The sequence below is a fragment of the Vitis riparia genome, chromosome 6 (assembly GCF_004353265.1).
Source record: "Vitis riparia cultivar Riparia Gloire de Montpellier isolate 1030 chromosome 6, EGFV_Vit.rip_1.0, whole genome shotgun sequence".
Lineage (NCBI taxonomy): Eukaryota > Viridiplantae > Streptophyta > Magnoliopsida > Vitales > Vitaceae > Vitis > Vitis riparia.
Genome location: NC_048436.1, coordinates 1,533,528 through 1,551,713, shown reverse-complemented (window position 1 = coordinate 1,551,713; position 18,186 = coordinate 1,533,528). Strand labels below are relative to the sequence as shown.

The 18,186-nt window shown below is 36.5% G+C and overlaps 3 protein-coding genes across 5 annotated transcripts; all 3 read left to right on the top strand.

Annotated features, from left to right (window-relative positions):
- Positions 1-240: 240 nt before the first annotated feature.
- LOC117916310 lies at positions 241-6,812 on the top strand. 2 transcript variants are annotated; one of them, XM_034832268.1, is made up of 5 exons: positions 241-603; positions 2,026-2,279; positions 5,587-5,798; positions 5,896-6,163; positions 6,384-6,812. In XM_034832268.1, exons 2-5 carry the CDS (start codon positions 2,028-2,030, stop codon positions 6,672-6,674), a joined length of 1,023 nt encoding a protein of 340 aa, XP_034688159.1. In that variant the 5' UTR covers positions 241-603; positions 2,026-2,027; the 3' UTR covers positions 6,675-6,812. The 2 variants fall into 2 exon arrangements, with proteins under 2 accessions (XP_034688159.1, XP_034688158.1); XM_034832267.1 differs by having other exon boundaries at positions 242-603; positions 2,013-2,279.
- An 820-nt stretch (positions 6,813-7,632) lies between these two features.
- On the top strand, positions 7,633-10,475 carry LOC117917144. Its single transcript, XM_034833391.1, has 5 exons — positions 7,633-7,978; positions 8,074-8,327; positions 9,344-9,555; positions 9,642-9,909; positions 10,007-10,475. Exons 2-5 carry the CDS (start codon positions 8,076-8,078, stop codon positions 10,331-10,333), a joined length of 1,059 nt encoding a protein of 352 aa, XP_034689282.1. The 5' UTR covers positions 7,633-7,978; positions 8,074-8,075; the 3' UTR covers positions 10,334-10,475.
- A 2,550-nt stretch (positions 10,476-13,025) lies between these two features.
- On the top strand, positions 13,026-16,296 carry LOC117915935. 2 transcript variants are annotated; one of them, XM_034831695.1, is made up of 5 exons: positions 13,026-14,102; positions 14,267-14,520; positions 15,079-15,290; positions 15,384-15,645; positions 15,737-16,296. In XM_034831695.1, exons 1-5 carry the CDS (start codon positions 14,090-14,092, stop codon positions 16,040-16,042), a joined length of 1,047 nt encoding a protein of 348 aa, XP_034687586.1. In that variant the 5' UTR covers positions 13,026-14,089; the 3' UTR covers positions 16,043-16,296. The 2 variants fall into 2 exon arrangements, with proteins under 2 accessions (XP_034687586.1, XP_034687587.1); XM_034831696.1 differs by having other exon boundaries at positions 14,096-14,181.
- The last annotated feature ends 1,890 nt before the right edge of the window (positions 16,297-18,186 follow it).

The window sequence follows — 18,186 nt, the reverse complement described above, 5'->3', positions numbered from 1 at the left end:
AATTTATTCAAAAAAAAAAAAAAAAAACTGATAAATACCATGGCCCACCTAAACATCAACATTGGGCCAAGACCATTGGGCCTGGCCGGTGGATGGTCCTCGGAGCCTGCCTTAATTGTGGATGCCCCCACTTTGAGAGTAGAGACTGATGTTAACTAACGATATTTTAATATACGGTGTTGAATGTTGGACAACGGTAACAAAAACGGAAGGGTGAATTCGCTCTTTATCATGACTGGTTCACAAAACGATGGATAGAGAATCCAGACTTTGTAGTAATGGAGTTTTACACGGGATTTTGATCCATAGAATTGCACATGTAGGGTGTTAAAAGAAAAGCAAACAAAAGAGGGAAAAATTGGGCAGCGCTCTTCCTAATAAATAAACGTGAAGCACATGGGCCATGCATGGTTGCCGGAAAATTGTAATTGTTCCGATGTGGGACCACGCCTATGATATAATCTCATAGATGAGTGTGTGGGAGAGTGAGAAATGTAGTTGTCCAGCAGCTGGAAGAAACAGTAGACTGTAGAGCAGCACCGGCCATACTCCCATAGCTGATCAGTGGTCATCATACCACAACACCCAAGACACTTCCCCCAGGTGGGTTTTCATTTTTTTTTTTAAACGAATTTTTTTTTCTTTGTGTGTGTATGAACCCTGGTTTTCGCTTACTGGTTTATGGGGGTTGCTTGGCTTTTTTGCCTCTTTTTCCCCCAAATTTTGATTTAGTTGGGATTGATTAATGCAAATTCTACCCTCTTTCTGCTCCTCTTTGTGCTAATTTTATTGGGTTCTCTCTATTTTCTTTCTTTAAAGATTTTTTTTTTTTGGTCCTAATTTCTTGGTGGGTGTTACACTCTACATGAAGTTGAGCGACTCTTAGGAAATTACTGGTGAAGATGTTGAATCTTGATATGGATTCGTAATTTTGGGATTAATTGGTTTCTATGCTTGTATCTTATCCATTCTTGTGAAGATCATTTAATGCATTATTTTATGTCCCTCAATGAAGGATAGGAGATTCTGATTAAGTTTTCTCCCCCTAAAATTTCTTCATACCAAGTCTTAAACACGGGTAAAAAGAGCTTTTGTTCTGCAAATTAACCTGTTCACCCGACACTAATTTTATGAATTTGAGTTTGGTTGGTGTAAGGCTTTATTAATTTAGCTGGATTAGCATGAACTTTAAAGTTTTTGTCTTGTGTTAGAACTATAAACTGGAATTCAAATGAACTCAAAAGCCTTATGCAAGCTTATTTTAGTTGGCTACATGAGGCCATATTTTCGTATTGCTTTATTTAGGAGCATACATTAATAAATCAAGGGCTACTCTGACTTTTTCATTTTTGCTCTTTGTGTCTTTGTGGTGCCTTACCTAGAAGCAGATTAATCCTCTAACTGGTTTAGTTATTGGTCTTCCCTACACCTTACCACTGTATTGTCCTCAATTTATGCTACCTCTATTATCTGTCAAATTTATTGTTTCTAGCTCTCTCCTCCTGCCTTGCACTTTAACCATTTCAACACCCTTGTCTAGGCTAAAATGCTTTGCAAGTGTTCTGTTTCTTAATTGTATCATTAGAAAAAATAAATTACAGTTACGTTCTAGCAAACACCTTATGGATGATTGTTCTAAGAGACTTAGGATCCTCACTCTTGGGTATCTATTATAAGAACCATAATTCCATAGTTTTGTTTCTTAATCTATCCTAAAACAAAGCCCTAATTGTGGATGCCAAATACTGGCTTTTTATTTGCTTGTGCTCACATGTTTGTGCCCTCTTGATCAATGAAATTAGAGTTCAATTTCTTTCTTTTTTTTGTTTCTTTGGTTTTTTTTACAAGATGTGATTATCTACCGTCATAAAATTGGGAAAAGTTTGTTGATAGGAGAAAAATAACAGATTGAGGAGTTGAAGTCCTTCTATTTTTTAATTAAACTGATTAATCATCTGGTGTATCTTTTCCTTTATCTTGTTCATGAACTCTGATATGATGTGCTATGGTAGGTTTATTTTTCAGCAATGTTTATCCCTATAGCAGTGGCTGTGGTGGTGGGTGTTCTTGGTTGGGCTTATCAGGCAACAAAGCCTCCCCCTCCAAAGATATGTGGGTCACCAGATGGTCCTCTTGTTACTTCACCAAGAGTCAGGCTTAGCGATGGCAGGCATTTGGCATACAGAGAGACAGGAGTTTCCAAAGAAGAGGCTAAGTACAAGATTATTGTCATTCATGGGTTTGACAGCTCCAAAGACTTCAATTTACCTGCATCTCAAGTATAACAATGAGCTAACTCCACTTGTTAATTGCCAACCACATTACATTTCGTTCTTAAATTATGGTTGTTACTCTGTTTACACTTCACATATATGGAATAATAGCACTAGGTTGTGATATTATGGTGGGTGGACATTAATTTAAGGATCAGCCACATTGGGGAATGGTATGAAAAACCATAGAAGAATTCCATCTGGAAGTGGTGGACTTTACTAATAATAATAAATACCAGCTAGCAATTGAGACAACATGTGAATTGAAATTTAAGAACTAAGTTTATTTGTAGGCATCCTTGTGTAGGAACGAGCTATGATATTCAATCAGATCATGCTATTACTAGTAGTAGAATGTGATACATGAAAATTTATGATAATATCATAATACTAATTTAAATTATCTTTAAATGTGATCGAATGAGAATGTCAGGGTTTGAGAAGATTTATTAGTGCAACATGAGGTTGATTTAATGGGTGAGGTAGAATATGTGACTAAATGCTAGTATCATAGTTGGTTGAATTAATGTGTTTCCTAAGATGCTTTTTGTTAGTGGTCTTAATTTCTGGAAAATGCTTTTTGTGAAACTAGTTTAGCTTGAAAATTATGGAAGAGGGAATGAAGTTGTGATATTGTGAGGATATCAAGGTGGGTTCTAAGAAGATTGGAGCAAATAAAAATAGCTACTTGAAAAGGTTAGGAAGAGTCTTTTTATACTATTTAATGGTGTGTTTGGTACATAGGAATAGGAATGGAGGTGAATCAAAATCCCTACAAAAGTGGGTTTTAGTTTTTATGATAATGATTTTTTATTCCTATTCATATTTTTAAAAGTAATCCAAATGCAGTAATGAATGAGAAATGAAATGAAATTCTCATTTCTATTACCACATGCCAAATGCATCCTATGTGTTTAATGAAAGTGGTGATATTGCAGAAATTGAGAGGTAGTGTGGTAAAAGATGCTATTTTAACTGTGAATGAGGCCTCTGACATGAGTATGAGGAGTGCTTTAGCTGGTGGACAAGCGAGTTGGATATGGAGAAAGCATATACCCTTGCTAACTAGGATTTCCTCCTTTTGCCTTTTTCTTCTAATGGTATTAGGGTTGGGTGGATTAGATGTTTTGTCTTCTCAGTATTTGATAGGAATCCAAATAGGTTTATTTAAGGGGTCTAAGGACCTGTGGTAGGGGGGGTTGATTTTCCTCTTTTTTTTATTGTCATAATGCAGGCTCCTAGTAGGTTGGTGGCAAAGACTGTGGAAGGTGGTTTCATTTAAGGCTTTCAGGTTGGTTTGAGGGATGGTGAAGGGTTATGTATTTTTGGCTTTCTATATGCTGATTATACCCTGCTTTTTGGTGGGCAAATATAGAACAACCAAGATATCATAAATTCATCATTTTCTGTTTCAAGGTTCTACCAGGTCTGAAGGTTAAACTGGATAAGACTGATCTGATTTCAATGGGGAATATAGAAGATTTAGCATTTTCTTTAGCTACTTTGGGCTGCAAAAAGAGAGATTACTTACTGCTTATCTAGGGTTCTGTCTGGAGACATTCTCAAAGACTAAGGCAGTTTGCAACTGAATGCTGGAGAGGCTTGAGAGGAGAGTAACTCATTGGAAGCTACCATACATTTATTAAGAGCATTTTATTGTTCTTTCCATTGCTTTTTCTCTACCTTTTCAATTCTGGCTTCAGTATGTTATTGGCTGGAAAGGATGTAGAGCATTATCCTTAAGTGCGGTTAGAGTAGGAGAAAAAGATCCATCTGGTGAATTGAGGGATTGGATGATTTCCAAATTGACAAAGGGGGAGCTTAAGGGTAAGAATTTTAGGCTTGCTCAATAAAGTTCGGTTTGGAATGTGGTTGTGGAGATTGGAAGTTGAAAGGCTGTCTACACAAAAGGGTTGTTTTTGAAAAATATGGAACTGAAGCAGGAGATTGCTTCACAGGTTTGGTAAGGGGTCTTCAAGGAAGGGGTTATCATGAGAAGACATAAGGGCCAGGGCGAAGTTCCCCCAGACTAGTCTACTTTTCTCTAAGTAACCAGTAAATGGTGAAATCTTGGCATAATGGTTGGTGTGGAGACCGCTTTCTAAAGATGATATTCCCAGACTTTTTAGAATTGCCCTCAAAATATAGTTCTTCTCTCTCTCTCTCTTCTTTTTTTTTTTTTTTTTAAATATCTGGAGGATTGTTGTCAGTCAGGGGCTGAAGGGCATTGGAATGATGTGTCTTTTTATGGAGTTCATCTGCAGTGTTTCATCTTCTTGGATTGAGGAGGATAGGGCAAGTGGACAGTGGGTTTCAAAGAGAGGCAATTTTTGGTAAAATCCTACTTTGTGGTGCTGTTGTCAAGATGAAATGGCCATTTCCCAGTGTCCAAGAGAAGAACTGTGACTTCCTAAAAATAGCCTTCTTTGTTTGCTCAGCAGTATGAAGAAGATTTTGACTTCCAATAACTTGAAGCAGAGGATGAGCTTGATTAAATGGTGTTATAAGTGCATATTGAGTGAAAAGCCTATACACCAGCTCTTTATTCATTGTCTGGATGCTTGGGATATGTGAGCACTTCTCTTTGCCTTATTTGGGGTTATTAGGCACTTCTAAGATTTATGAAGGAGGTGTTAGCAAGCTGACAAAATAAATTCATTAGCAGAAATAGAACAAGAATGGAAGACAGTCCATTTTGTTATCAGCAGGGAGCATTTGGAAGGGAGGGGAATTACAGAATTACACTTACAGCAATTGTTTTGGGATCCCTATCCAAGTATGGATGATGTTTGCTTAGCCAGAAGTGTTCACTTTTCTGATTGCATTGATAGTATGTGGTGTTGAGGGTTTTAATTGAAGCTTAGGCTGTTTCTTTTGCTGCCTTCTATTTCTTTTCTTTTTTTCTCTTTTCTTTTTATATTATGGGCATTTTCTATAGCCTCCATGTACTTAGGTTCACTCTTATTGAAACTTTTCTGTGTGGTTATCTCTACCTATAAAAAAAAATAGAAATTGATATGCCATAAAAGTTTGATGCTGTTTATAATTATATGATAAAGACTAAGTAATGCATAGATAGTCAAGTTGGACAGGAGATTGGATATACCAAAATAAAATTCAGGAAATAGTATAAAACAAAACAATCTAAGTAATTAGGACATGTGCTGTTTACTGCTTAGCATGCCTGCATCTTGTCATTTAGCATTTTTGTTTCTTTCCCTCATCTTTCTTGGCAGAAGTGGGAGGCCTTGTACATATCTCAGTTGAATATGCTATGAAATATAGTAAATTTCAACCATGTATTGATCTGCAGGAACTTATAGAGGAGCTAGGGATCTATTTCCTCTCTTTTGACAGAGCAGGTTACGGAGACAGTGATCCAAATCCAAAGCGCTCAGTAAAGAGTGAAGCATTTGATATTCAAGAACTAGCCGACAAGTTGCAGATTGGGTCCAAGTTCTATGTGTTTGGAGTCTCATTGGGAGCTTACCCTATTTGGGGTTGCCTAAAGTACATTCCAAACAGGCATGATGCTCCAACCATAAGCTTCACGGTTTTTTTTTCCCTTCTTTTGGGATTGTCAGTGCTTGTTGTTCATCTATTACTGGCACAATATTTGCAGATTGTCTGGAGCTGCCCTGGTAGTACCATTTGTACACTACTGGTGGCCTTGTTTTCCTTCCCAGCTAGCAAAAGAGGCCTTCAAGACATTGCAGGTGCAGGACCAGTGGGTATTTTGGGTTGCATACCATGCCCCATGGTTGTTCTATTGGTGGATGACTCAAAAATGGTTCCCTTCATTGAGTATCATGTCAGGGAACATGTCAATTTTCTGCCAGCCCGATTTAGAGATGTTGAAAAAGTTGTCAGAAATCCCATCCGCTGGTCAGGTACGTAACATCTCCCATGCACTGTTAGTTTATCACATTATATGGATGAAGTGCTTCAAACATTTTCTTTAGGCTTCATTTGGATACACTCCCAATTTTTTATTTTTATTAAACAACAACCCATCTTTAGTATTATTCACTCGATGCGTAAAGTCTTGCAGATTGTAAAAACCAAAGCAGTTTTCAGTTGGTAATGGCCAGTTGATGCCTTTGATTTCAGGAAAAGATACGACAACAAGGTGTTCATGAATCTCTGCATCGAGACATTATGGCTGGTTACTCAAAATGGGAATTTGATCCCCTGGATATAAACAACCCTTTCCCTGATAATGAGGGGTCTATCCACATTTGGCAAGGCTATCAAGACAAAATCATACCTTATAAGCTAAACCGGTATATTTCAGAAAAGCTTCCATGGATTCGATATCATGAAGTTCCTGAGGGGGGGCATTTACTCATCTATGACCAGAAGACTTGTGAAGACATCATAAGGGGGCTTTTGCTTGGCTAAGCTCCATTTTTACTGTATAAGGCCAAGTTCTGTAATAAACTGCATGCATAGCATGCAATCTGCAACTCTTGTAGACTGCTTCAGTAACAATATTGAAATAATAGTAAGACCAGCGTCTGGTCTGAGCTTAATCATCCATTGTGACATTCCTGTACTTTTTTTAATTCTTTGATGACATTCTAGGCTAACCAATCTTATCATCTGGGTCTAGAAAATAAGCTTGAACCGATATCAAAGATTCAAAAGTTTCACTTCATGTTTGGATGAGCAGGTGAGCGGTGAGCAGGTCTACAAAATGAGCTTAACCAGTTTCACTTAATGGCTCCCATTTGTTCATGTGCTTTTCAAACTGGTTTTGAAAAATTATTTTTTAAGTTAAAAGAACAAAAAAAAAAAATGTTCTTGTGTTTTTTTTTAAAGAAATAAAAATAAAAATCAGGGTGTTTGATGAATTTTTTAAAAAAAATATATTTTTCAAAGAATAAAAAACAAAATACTTGTTTGGATTATTGTTTTGAAAAATGATTTCTGTAAAAAAATTTGCAAATTCAATTTATATAATATTAATTAAATTTAATTCATCTTAAAAAAAAAAACTTTTTTTAGTTATAAATAAAAAAATATATATAGTTTTTAATAAAATATGAAACCTAATATTATAATAAAATCATAAATTATATTCTTTATTAAGAAAATAAATACTACAAAATATGGTTACTAACATCTCCATAAAGTATAAGAATTTAATATAATATTTAAATATTCCAAAATACCAAAATGGATTAAAAGAACTACTTTGAAAGTTAGGTGAAAGAAGATTGATTTTTCTTTCTTTCTTTTGGTATGCACACAAAACAATATCTACACTACCATGTTTTTTCATAACTGCCATTCTGCCATTTCAACTTCAACTACTTGGTCCTAACTCCCTTACAATGAAACAGGGATTTTGAATTTCAGAGCACTGGTGCAGCTAACTTCAACAACACTCAAAACTTGTAGTTGGGGTTGACTTGTGCTCCACCCACCTACTGTCACTCCCCCCACAGCCCAAGAGAGAATTCAATTATTTTCGTAATTGGTTATTAAATTTTCAGCTTTACATTTCATGAACTGTTTGAACTTGCAGAAAGTTTTTATTTCTTCCTTTTCTACACTCGAAGAAAGGCTGATAGTCAGGTACCAGCTAGAAGTCAGAAAATGATCTTATGACTGCTCCAAGGCTTTTTCTATAATAAGCCCCCTTCAACCCCCAGAAAAGTAATTGTAAATTTCTGTAGAGAGCAAGGAGCAGTGCTATTCAGGTGGGTTCATTTGTGGGAATTTTCATCATTTCCCCTTTGTTGTATATATCTACAAAGCTTAGGTTTTCATTGGTTTTTGTTTTAATTTTGGTCAGGGATGCTGGCTGTGGCAGCTCTGGTGCTGGGGGTGGGTGTTCTGGTATGGGCATATCAAGCAGTGACCCCTCCGCCTCCAAAGATATGTGGCTCTCCGAATGGCCCGCCTGTTACTTCACCAAGAATCAAGCTCAGTGATGGAAGGTATCTGGCTTACAAAGAGAGAGGCGTTCCTAAGGAACAGGCTAAATATAAAGTCATCCTCGTTCATGGCTTTGATAGCTCCAAAGACATCTATTTGCCATTATCTCAGGTACACCTCTACGCCCACCTGTCTCTTTCATTTTCATGTGCATAAAGGACTGACAAGGATTGGACATTCAAAGTAAATCTGTTCATGCAGCCGCATAAGAGACCCAATCATACAATCAATCTTTAATAATATATGTCTTTTAACTATCTCTTTTGAAAATCAATTCATGTTGAATTATCATTAGCTCTTATACCAATTCTTGGATTAGGCTTTAACAATCTCATCTGAAACCAATTGGTGCTCATCAAGAGTAGGTCAAACTTTTTATGGTATTAGACCTCACATCCTGTTGGTTTGTTTTAAGAGTCATCATCAAGATGATTCATCACCGCACTTAAGAACAGTATTGTTCTACCTCAACAATTAGGATGTATTATCCAATGGACTACTAGCACATGGGAGAATCAAACTAAAAATGCATTTTGGTGGTTATCCTTGCCTAAAAGGAGATCTTAAGTTTCCTTTGCAAATTTCAACAGTTCTCTTATACTGTTAGCAGAAAATTGCTGAAGTTTTATAAATTATACAAAAGTTACAGTGAACAATGTTGAAGATTAAAGATAACTGTTTGCTGAAATTTTGGGTGTACTAAAGAGAATATTGGGTAATACATAGTTGTGTATTGCTAAGGAAAAACTTCTAGTTGCTTCACATACCATGTATCTAGTCTGTAAACACTGCTTGGCCCTGAATTTCATAGCACAGACAGGCATTCAGGCAGGTCTGAATCCAAACCTGGATCGTTCCCTAGAGCTTGGAGCTGATTTAGGTTGGGGTTGCTGAAAAAAAAAAATCTCAGTTGGGCATAGGATGCAGAGATATCAAGTGAGGAAGGGTTTGGGGAGGAGTGGGAGAAGGGAGTCAAGCATAGTCCCAAGGACATAGGCTATCTTTCAGGTCATTAATAAGAAGTTATGGACAAAAATCTGTCACAAATACACTTATTAAGAGCATAGTAATTGCAGAGTCATGGACTATGAAGATAAACCAATAAAAATTTTGATTTTGGCATGCAGGATCTGATTGATGAGCTGGGTCTATACCTTGTGACATATGACAGAGCTGGGTACGGAGAAAGTGATCCAAACCCAAAGCGGTCAGTGAAGAGCGAAGCATTCGATCTGCAGGAACTTGCTGATCAGTTAGAGCTAGGCCCCAAGTTTCATGTGATTGGGATCTCCCTTGGAACTTACAGCATTTGGGCTTGCCTCAAATACATACCACACAGGCATGTCTTTCCCCATGTTCTTAGCATTATGTTCATCTTTTTTGAGAATCAATGAATCAGAAAACTTGTTTGAACCTTGGCTGCAGGCTGGCTGGTGTGGCTCTAGTAGTTCCTGTCATCAATTACTGGTGGCCATCTTTTCCTTCAGAACTCTCCTCCAAGAACTACAAGAAACAATTGGCCAGGGATCAATGGAAGCTTGGCATTGCACACCATACTCCTGGACTAACATACTGGTGGCTGACCCAGAAGTGGTTCCCTTCATCATCCATCTTGGAGAGACACCCAATAATTTTCAGCGAACAAGATGTAGAAATCATACAGACAATATCAAAGATTCCAATGCCAGATGAGGTAACTTCTTTCTCTTTTATTCTCTTGAAAAACAAAAATTGGGTTCCCATCATCATTAATCCTGATGTTGTGATGATCTAATGTTTTGAAATTACAGCATAAGATACGACAACAAGGTGTTTATGAGTCCCTTCATCGAGACATTATGGTGCATTTTGGAAAGTGGGATTTCGACCCAATGGAACTGAAAAATCCCTTCCCTAACAATGAGGGATCTGTTCACCTCTGGCAAGGCCACAAAGACTCGCTCGTGCCATTTGAAATGCAACGATACCTCGCCCAGAAGCTACCTTGGATTCAGTATCATGAACTCCCTGATAGTGGCCACTTGATCATTCATCACAACAAGCTGTGTGAAGCCATCTTCAGGTCACTTTTGCTAGGAGAAGAATGCTCTGTCTCCCAAAATGGTGTTCCGCATTGATCCAACCAACTACTACAAGCCTGTTTTTTCATAAATTGACAATTCTGCTCTGCATTTGTATTTGGAAATATCTGAAGGCTTGGACTCTTGAGCATTGTATATTTGTTTGGTTGTGCAATTTTCTGGGTGTTTTTTTATCCAATTACATGTACTTCTTTTCAAAGAAAAGATGATCTTTACAAGTTTATAATAAAATCATCTTTTAAAAAATAATTTTGATACAAAATTTATAAAATATATTCATATTAAAAAGAGTTAATGAAAAAATAAAATAAAAATTTTAGATTTAGTCATCCTAACATTAAATATTATTATTGCCATGGAACATTAAAAGCATTATGATAATTTTTTTTCTTTTTTTATTGAATAATATAAATACCTAGAAAGGTACATACAAGTTAGTCGGATAAAAACTTAGAGAATATTTGATAGACTTAATACTTGTTACATAAAGACTTTTATCGACTTTAAGTTAAATTATTTTTAAGTTGTCAACCAAATTAGTAGCATGGTTGGTATATAAACAACAACAAGAATTATTGTTGATTTGGTTAAGAACAGGAATATGATTAAGAGTCAGGTCTCATGGCACCAATTGTTAAATGGTGGGTTTGGTTCATGAATCCCTGAATTGGAAATGGATAAGAGATCTCCATTCAATTTAATATTAGTTACCATCATGATGTATCTTTAACTCATCACAAGCCATGGTGTTGTTTCTTGCAAAAAGATAAAATGCCAGTGAGTATCAACTGGGTCTTTCTCAAATTGACACAAGTGAGGTCTCTTCAATCTTTCAAAGCCCCACTTGACAGAATTTTGCAAGTTTGGTGATGAGACACACATACCATTCTGTAATGCTCTCAGAACCTATCTATGCTTCCATGTCTCTTTTCCTTTGTATGATACCACAGGAAGGGGTTGTACTCAGGCATCAAGTAAAAGCCAAAGGGCAAAGCTCTGAAAGAAAACACCCACGTCTCTACAAGCCTCAACACTACTGCATAACTATTCCATCATCTCATTCTTGTTTTCTCTTTACCTTAAATTTGTTAGACTGCATATATATACTAATCTCTATATATTGGATCTCCTTTAGTTTTGTTTCAGGGACGCTGCAGTGGCAGCTATGGTGTTGGGGGTTGCAGGTGTGTTATGGGCGCATCAGAAGATGAAGCTGAAAATGTGAATCTCAATAATGAACTACACCTAGAGGGGGGTGAATAGGTGTTATAGAACAATTTAAAAATTCTCCCAACAAAGATTACCTAACCTTAGATTATCTTAATGTCAAGAAATTTTTCTTCTAATAACTTTTCAACAAAGCAAAACATCCACAAGCAATAATGTATGCATCAACACTCTCCCAACAATTTATAAATGCAAAACACATGCAAATGCTTCAACACTCCTAAAAATAAATCAAAATATAGAGTGAGAGAAAGAGACAATGAACACCAGATTTTTAACGTGGAAAACCTCCGAAGAGATAAAAAACCACGGGCCTATCACCGATTGAAAACTCCACTATGAAGAATAAAAACTGAGTACAAGGTTTTACCTAGCTCAAGCCAACCAATCCTTCCCGGAATACTTGACTAGTACCTTCATTTTCAGCTTCTCCTTTTGGAGCACACTTGGAGTCCGCACCAAGCTCAACCTCGGCCTCTTCTTGAATCCACACAAGAAGAAAATGGGTTTTTGCACAAACCCAAATAGAATGAGAGATTGAGATGTGAATGAAGTAATGAATCAACCCATTTATTGCTCAAGAAAATCCATTGAAAACTAGATTGGAAAACATTAAGAGAAGTGGATTTTCTTTGCAATCAAAAACCCCAAATTAGGAAAGCAAAAATGAGAAAATGAAGAACACTTGGAGTGTGGCTGCTCTCCCCACGTTTTCAGCAGTCTCTCTACCCAGAAAATGAGAGAAGATTGGTTTTTAAAGTGTAAAAAGAAACCCTTAATCTAATGGCTGAGATTTGATCAAAAAAACATTAGTTGGATAGATCCACCCCTACACCTGGATCGATCCAGAAACAGAGGAATGAAAGCCTTGCACCAAAAACCATTTTTCCCAACTTTCTAACACATTTAAAGATTAAAAACCGGGTTGATTCACATCCAATCACCACACACTCGACTACATACCTCGGCCTCTTAGCAAAGTCTTAGTCTTCAAAGTCAAGTAGTCCGAATAGGAATAGGAAAGCCGAGTTAGGGGACACTTAGGAATTTTGTCCGGAATTGCCAACCTAGCTAAACACTCACAGAAGCCTCCCCCTCCAAGGATATGTGGATCGCCTAATGGCTCTCAAGTCACTTCACCAAGGATCAAACTCAGAGATGGAAGGCATCTAGCCTACCAAGAGAGAGGTGTTCCCAAAGAAAAGGCCGTGTATAAGGTTATTGACACTCATGGCTTTGACAGCTCCAGGGGCCTCTACTTGTCAGTTTCTCAAATATGACCTCTGTTGAACAATTCCCTAACTAATGTAACTGGTACTGGTGCACAGGAGCTGATTGATGAGCTGGGTCTTTACATTCAAACTTGATATCTTTTTGGTTCTTCAATCATATCAGCCTATTACTAAGTCCAATAGCTGAAATTCTCTGTTCCAATTTGGGACCTTTTAGCAGAAACCAATATTTAGGAACTGTTTTGGAACATTAATTGTTGCAAGCTAGTGTGACTCTGGTAGTTTCTGTCATCAATTACTCGTGGCCTTTTTTCCTTCCAAATTATGCAGTAAGGCCTACAAGAAGCAATTTACCAGGGACCAATGGCAACTTCGTATCGCACACTATGCTCCTGATGTGGTGCTTCCCTTCTGCTGTTCAAAGAAGTGTTTATCATATGAATTTGTACTGGTGCTACAACATGAAATGGAATAATTACTAATGTTCAAATCTGATGTTCAATGCTGATAGTTGTGATAATCTTCTGTTTCTAATCACAGCGTAAAGTACAACAGCAGAGTGTCCATGAATCCCTCCATCGAGACCTAATGGTGCACTCTGGCAAATGGGACTTTGACCCAATGGAACTGAAAAATCCATTTCCTCACAATGAGGGCTCTGTTCACCTCTGGCAAGGTTACGAAGATAGGCTCGTGCCATTTGAACTGCAACGATACCTAGTCCAGAAGCTACCATGGATTCAGTATCATGAAATTCCTGATGGTGGCCATATGATTACTCATGACATAAATTTTTTGGAAGCAATCTTAAGGTCACTGTTGCTAGGAGAAGAACCATCTATCATCTAGATTTGGCTCTCCAAAAAATGTCTTCCACATTGATATAACTTCTCCAAAACCATCTTCTACCCCATTGGAACTATCCAAAGGCTTGTAATCCTAACAATTATCTGTCTTGTGTTATGATTAATTTCCAACTTAATCAACATTTTTTTGTTCTGCTTTGCAATTTGGTTTTCAAAGTTCATACAAACGGAAGTGCTAGAAGGGTTCTGCAAGTGGGCTCACAGGACAATGTTGTTCCAAGGGTAGAATGGACAAACAAATCCTCAATATGATATGTTCCAATCATTTAACAGTAAGCTAGTACTGTCCAGCAAGGAACAAAAGAATATTCTCACGCAAGGCATATCACATATACAGAACAAAGACATCATGATAGAATATCTTGTATAAGGTAAAGAGAGGCAATCATTTCAAAATAAACCAGTCTAGAAAATAAGAAACTCAGAGCGCAAAATGGTAGAGAAACACTGTATGCAACCAACAATACATGAATAGCATATGTAAGTAAAATTCCACAAACTTCTGTAATACTTGCATTTCAAAATCAAACATAGTCATTCTCCTGTGAAGTTCTCTCAGGTGAGCTTGATTGTCCTGTTTATGGAAGACTAATGTGATATTGCATTCAAATATGTTTGCTACACATTCCTTTCTATTCCTTCAGGGATGGTTTTGAAAACTGCCCTTGTGTTGCTGATGGGTCTTCTGGGATTAGCTTACCGGGCCACACAACCTGCCCATCCAGAGAGTACCGAGTTGTCAGATGTTCCTCCTACTTCTTCACCAAGGATTATGCTTAGTGATGGAAGATATCTGGCTTATAAAGAGAAAGGAGTTCCCAAGAATGAATCAAACTACAAGATCATCATTGTTCATGGCTTTGGTAGCTCCAAAGAAATGAATTTTCTGGCCCCACAGGTACAAAAATAAACCCTTTTCCTTACCTTCTTCCTCATATAGATCCCAAGCAATAGGCAAATTCTCACTTGGGTTTTCACCTGCATAGATGATAGAACACGGTTATCAATTTGAGGAACAGAGACAGGGTACATGGGAAACTGAAATAAAAATATAGCTTAAAAATGTACATGGGTGATGAAAAGATGAACTGGATATTTTTCCAAAATGCCCTTGATATCAAAATATGACATTTCTCAAGCTGTAAGAACAAGAAATTCTAGGCACCTAGTATATATGAGATGCTAAAAAAAAATTCAGTTTATGTAGAATAGACAGCATATAGAGAGGTCTGGAACAGCAATTCCAAGCACACCACATGTATAAAAGAGGGGTTATGTAGCGAAAGCATCTACAGATGCTCTGAGTTTGGTTTTGTTTGGGAATCATCATCATTCACAGTACTCACTTCCCACCATGTTGGCAATTAGCAGTCTTGTTTCACCTTTTCAGTAAAAGAAGCAATGAAAAATTATATATTTTCAAATAAAATGAACTTCACAATGTTTAAACGTCCAGGAGCTCATAGATGAGTTGGGGATATATTTTCTGTTATTTGATCGAGCTGGTTATGGAGAAAGTGATCTGAACCCCAAGCGCTCAGTGAAGAGCGAAGCATTCGACATCCAAGAAGTTGCTGATAGGTTAGAACTAGGATCCAAGTTTTATGTGATTGGAGTTTCAATGGGATCCTACCCCGCCTGGAGTTGCCTCAAACATATACCACACAGGCAAAAAAACTTACTTCCAAAGTCTAGATTCATTGCCTTTTAAGCTTCAGTCCATTCAAACTCTCCTTACTTGAAACAACCTCACTCTTGCAGGCTTGCAGGTGTGGCTCTAGTGGTCCCAGTCATCAATTACTCATGGCCTTCTCTTCCTCACTACTTGACAAGAGAGGACTACAGGAAGAAACTTTTCCCATGGGTACTCTGGATTGCAAACCATGCCCCTGGTCTGCTATACTGGTGGGTGACCCAGATATGGTTCCCTTCATCTTCTTCCATGGAAAGAAGTCCAATGTTCTTCAGCAACCGGGACATAGACATACTAAAGAAGACATCAGGATTCCCAATGCTCAGCCAGGTTATAACAACTCAAAAACTCAAATTTCTTACTCGGTGTCCCCAGATAACACAATGATGATTATGACAACTGGTTATGCTTCCGCACACAGGATAAGATACGACAGCGAGGTGTCTTTGAATCTCTTCGTCATGACTTCATTGTCGGTTTTGGCGATTGGGACTTTGACCCAATGGATTTGAGCAACCCATTTCCTCAAAATGAAAGCTCAGTTCACATTTGGCAAGGCTACGAGGATAAGGTTGTGCCATTTCAGCTACAAAGATACGTTGCAGAAAAGCTGCCATGGATTCGGTACCATGAAGTTCCTGATGGTGGGCACTTGATAGTTCATTACCAAGGTCTGTGTGAAGCCATTTTAAGGGCTCTTTTGATTGGAGAAGAAACTCCACTCTGAGGGTCTAGTCGAACCTCATTAATATGCAGTATAAGATTTGTTAAATCCTTATTTGTATCATCCAAAGCAGTGTCCTCTTAGTAAATTGATCTGTAGAGTGATAAAGTACAGTCATATTGCGTTCATCTTTAGGAACCCCCAAAGATTTTAGGCCTAGTTCAGCTGCTTTGTGTTATCCTGGCTGTAAATTGGTTTCTTTAATGATCAGAAGAGCAGCATACACCTGCATAGAAAGTGAATTGTGTTTGAATCCATCAAGTTTGGCCTTCCTGCAGCTGCTCCTGTTTCATTTAATTTTCAGGATGAGTCCAAAAATAGAAGGAAGAATCTGCAATATTTTGAAAATCAATCATAGTGGTGGTAATCTTGAGAATGAAAACAGGATGTTTAGACAAGTTTTTCATCATTTTCAACAAAATTTTGGTGGAACCAGAAGAGTAGCAGCAAATAGGTCTGATGAATGTTATTAGAATCCTTCAAAAATTTTTAACTGGATTATGGTCAAAATCCTGGAAAATTAAACCTATTATTAAAATTGTGTTTCGATACTCATATGAAAAAAAATAACCACAAAATCGGAATCCAAGTTTATAAAATACAAATTTCAAGTAATTATCTAAAAATAATTAGCATTTTATGCAATACCTTAATTTGACATTTAGGTGTTATCTTCTAATGATAAAGGTACTATCTGTGACCATTTTAGGTACTACCTTTAATCGATGAGTGCATGAAACTTGAATTATTTTTAAAAGGTTTCCAACTTTATGATTATTTTTATATGAGTATATGAAAATACATTTTTTTCTTCTTAAACAATATGTGATTAAAAAGTGGCTCATTTAACTCATAATATCACTAATGGATTCTCACATTGAGTCATTTTTATTTCAAAAGACAGGCAAATTGTATTGAATAAGGTAAAGATTATAATATTTATTTTTGTATGACTTTCAATAATTACATCAAAAAAAATTTATGTGAATATTACCCATTTGTCATAGGCATACTCCATATAACCACTAAATAAATAAATTGAGATTATGTTAAATTAATATAAAACAAACATGAATATAATTCATTTATCTAAATATTGCCTACATAAATACCATTATAACTCACTTACTACCATTGTGAATTGTTGAGCTTATTCAAAATTTTAAAATTTACATGAATTATAAATTAATTTATTTTTAAAATGATTTATCAAAATATAATAAATCTGTAAGATAAGAAATAAAATAAAAATAAAATAAAATAAAAAACTATGATTCAGATAAATATTTGTGAGAGATCTTTGTAACTTGAATTACAATCTTTAATGTAGGTAACTTCTTTTTTCAAAAAAAAACTACTAGAGTTTCTTATTACTCCATCCTTTAAATTCTAGGTGTAGATGGACACTAAGAAGAAATTGATTGGGAGAGAATAAAAAAGAGATGGAGAAGCTCAAGCCTTATGAAGAATTGATTGTTGGACTCACTAATGAGTCTACTGTTTATGGGCAACCTTATTGGTGAAACATAAAGATTTAAAACTAAATGGATAATTATCCTCATTATGTTTTTAACCAATTTAATTCAAAAACACATTTTGAATTTCATGAAATCTCATCTACTTATTTATCATCCTTTTTATTTAACCCTTAGTGAATAGAGCAACAAGGATTGTTTCTTACTACACCAAGTAATAGTGACACCATTGGGTAAGAAAGCATATCCAATAGTGGTTTTGTGCTCATCTTTATCACTAGCCTAATCTGCATCATAGTATTATCTTAATTTCATGTCCCGACCTTGATAGCAGAGGATAAAATCTCTAGTCCCTTGGAGTTAACGAAAAAAACCTCTTAAATGCTCAACAATGAACAAGGCTTAGGTTACTTTGGTAATGACTGACCAACTACAAAGTATATGTTAGGTCGAGTACACAACATAGTGTACATCAAGCTTCTAATTACACTTGCATAAGAAGCTCTTACCATTTGTTTCATTTCATCATCATTCTTAAGGCATTGATCAAGGCTTAGGGTGTAACCCTTCTCAATAGAAATGTTAATAGGTTTGCAATTTTGCATCTAAAATTGCTTTAGAATCTTCTTAATGTAAGTCTCTTGAGACAAAAGTCTTCTTGAGCGATCCCTT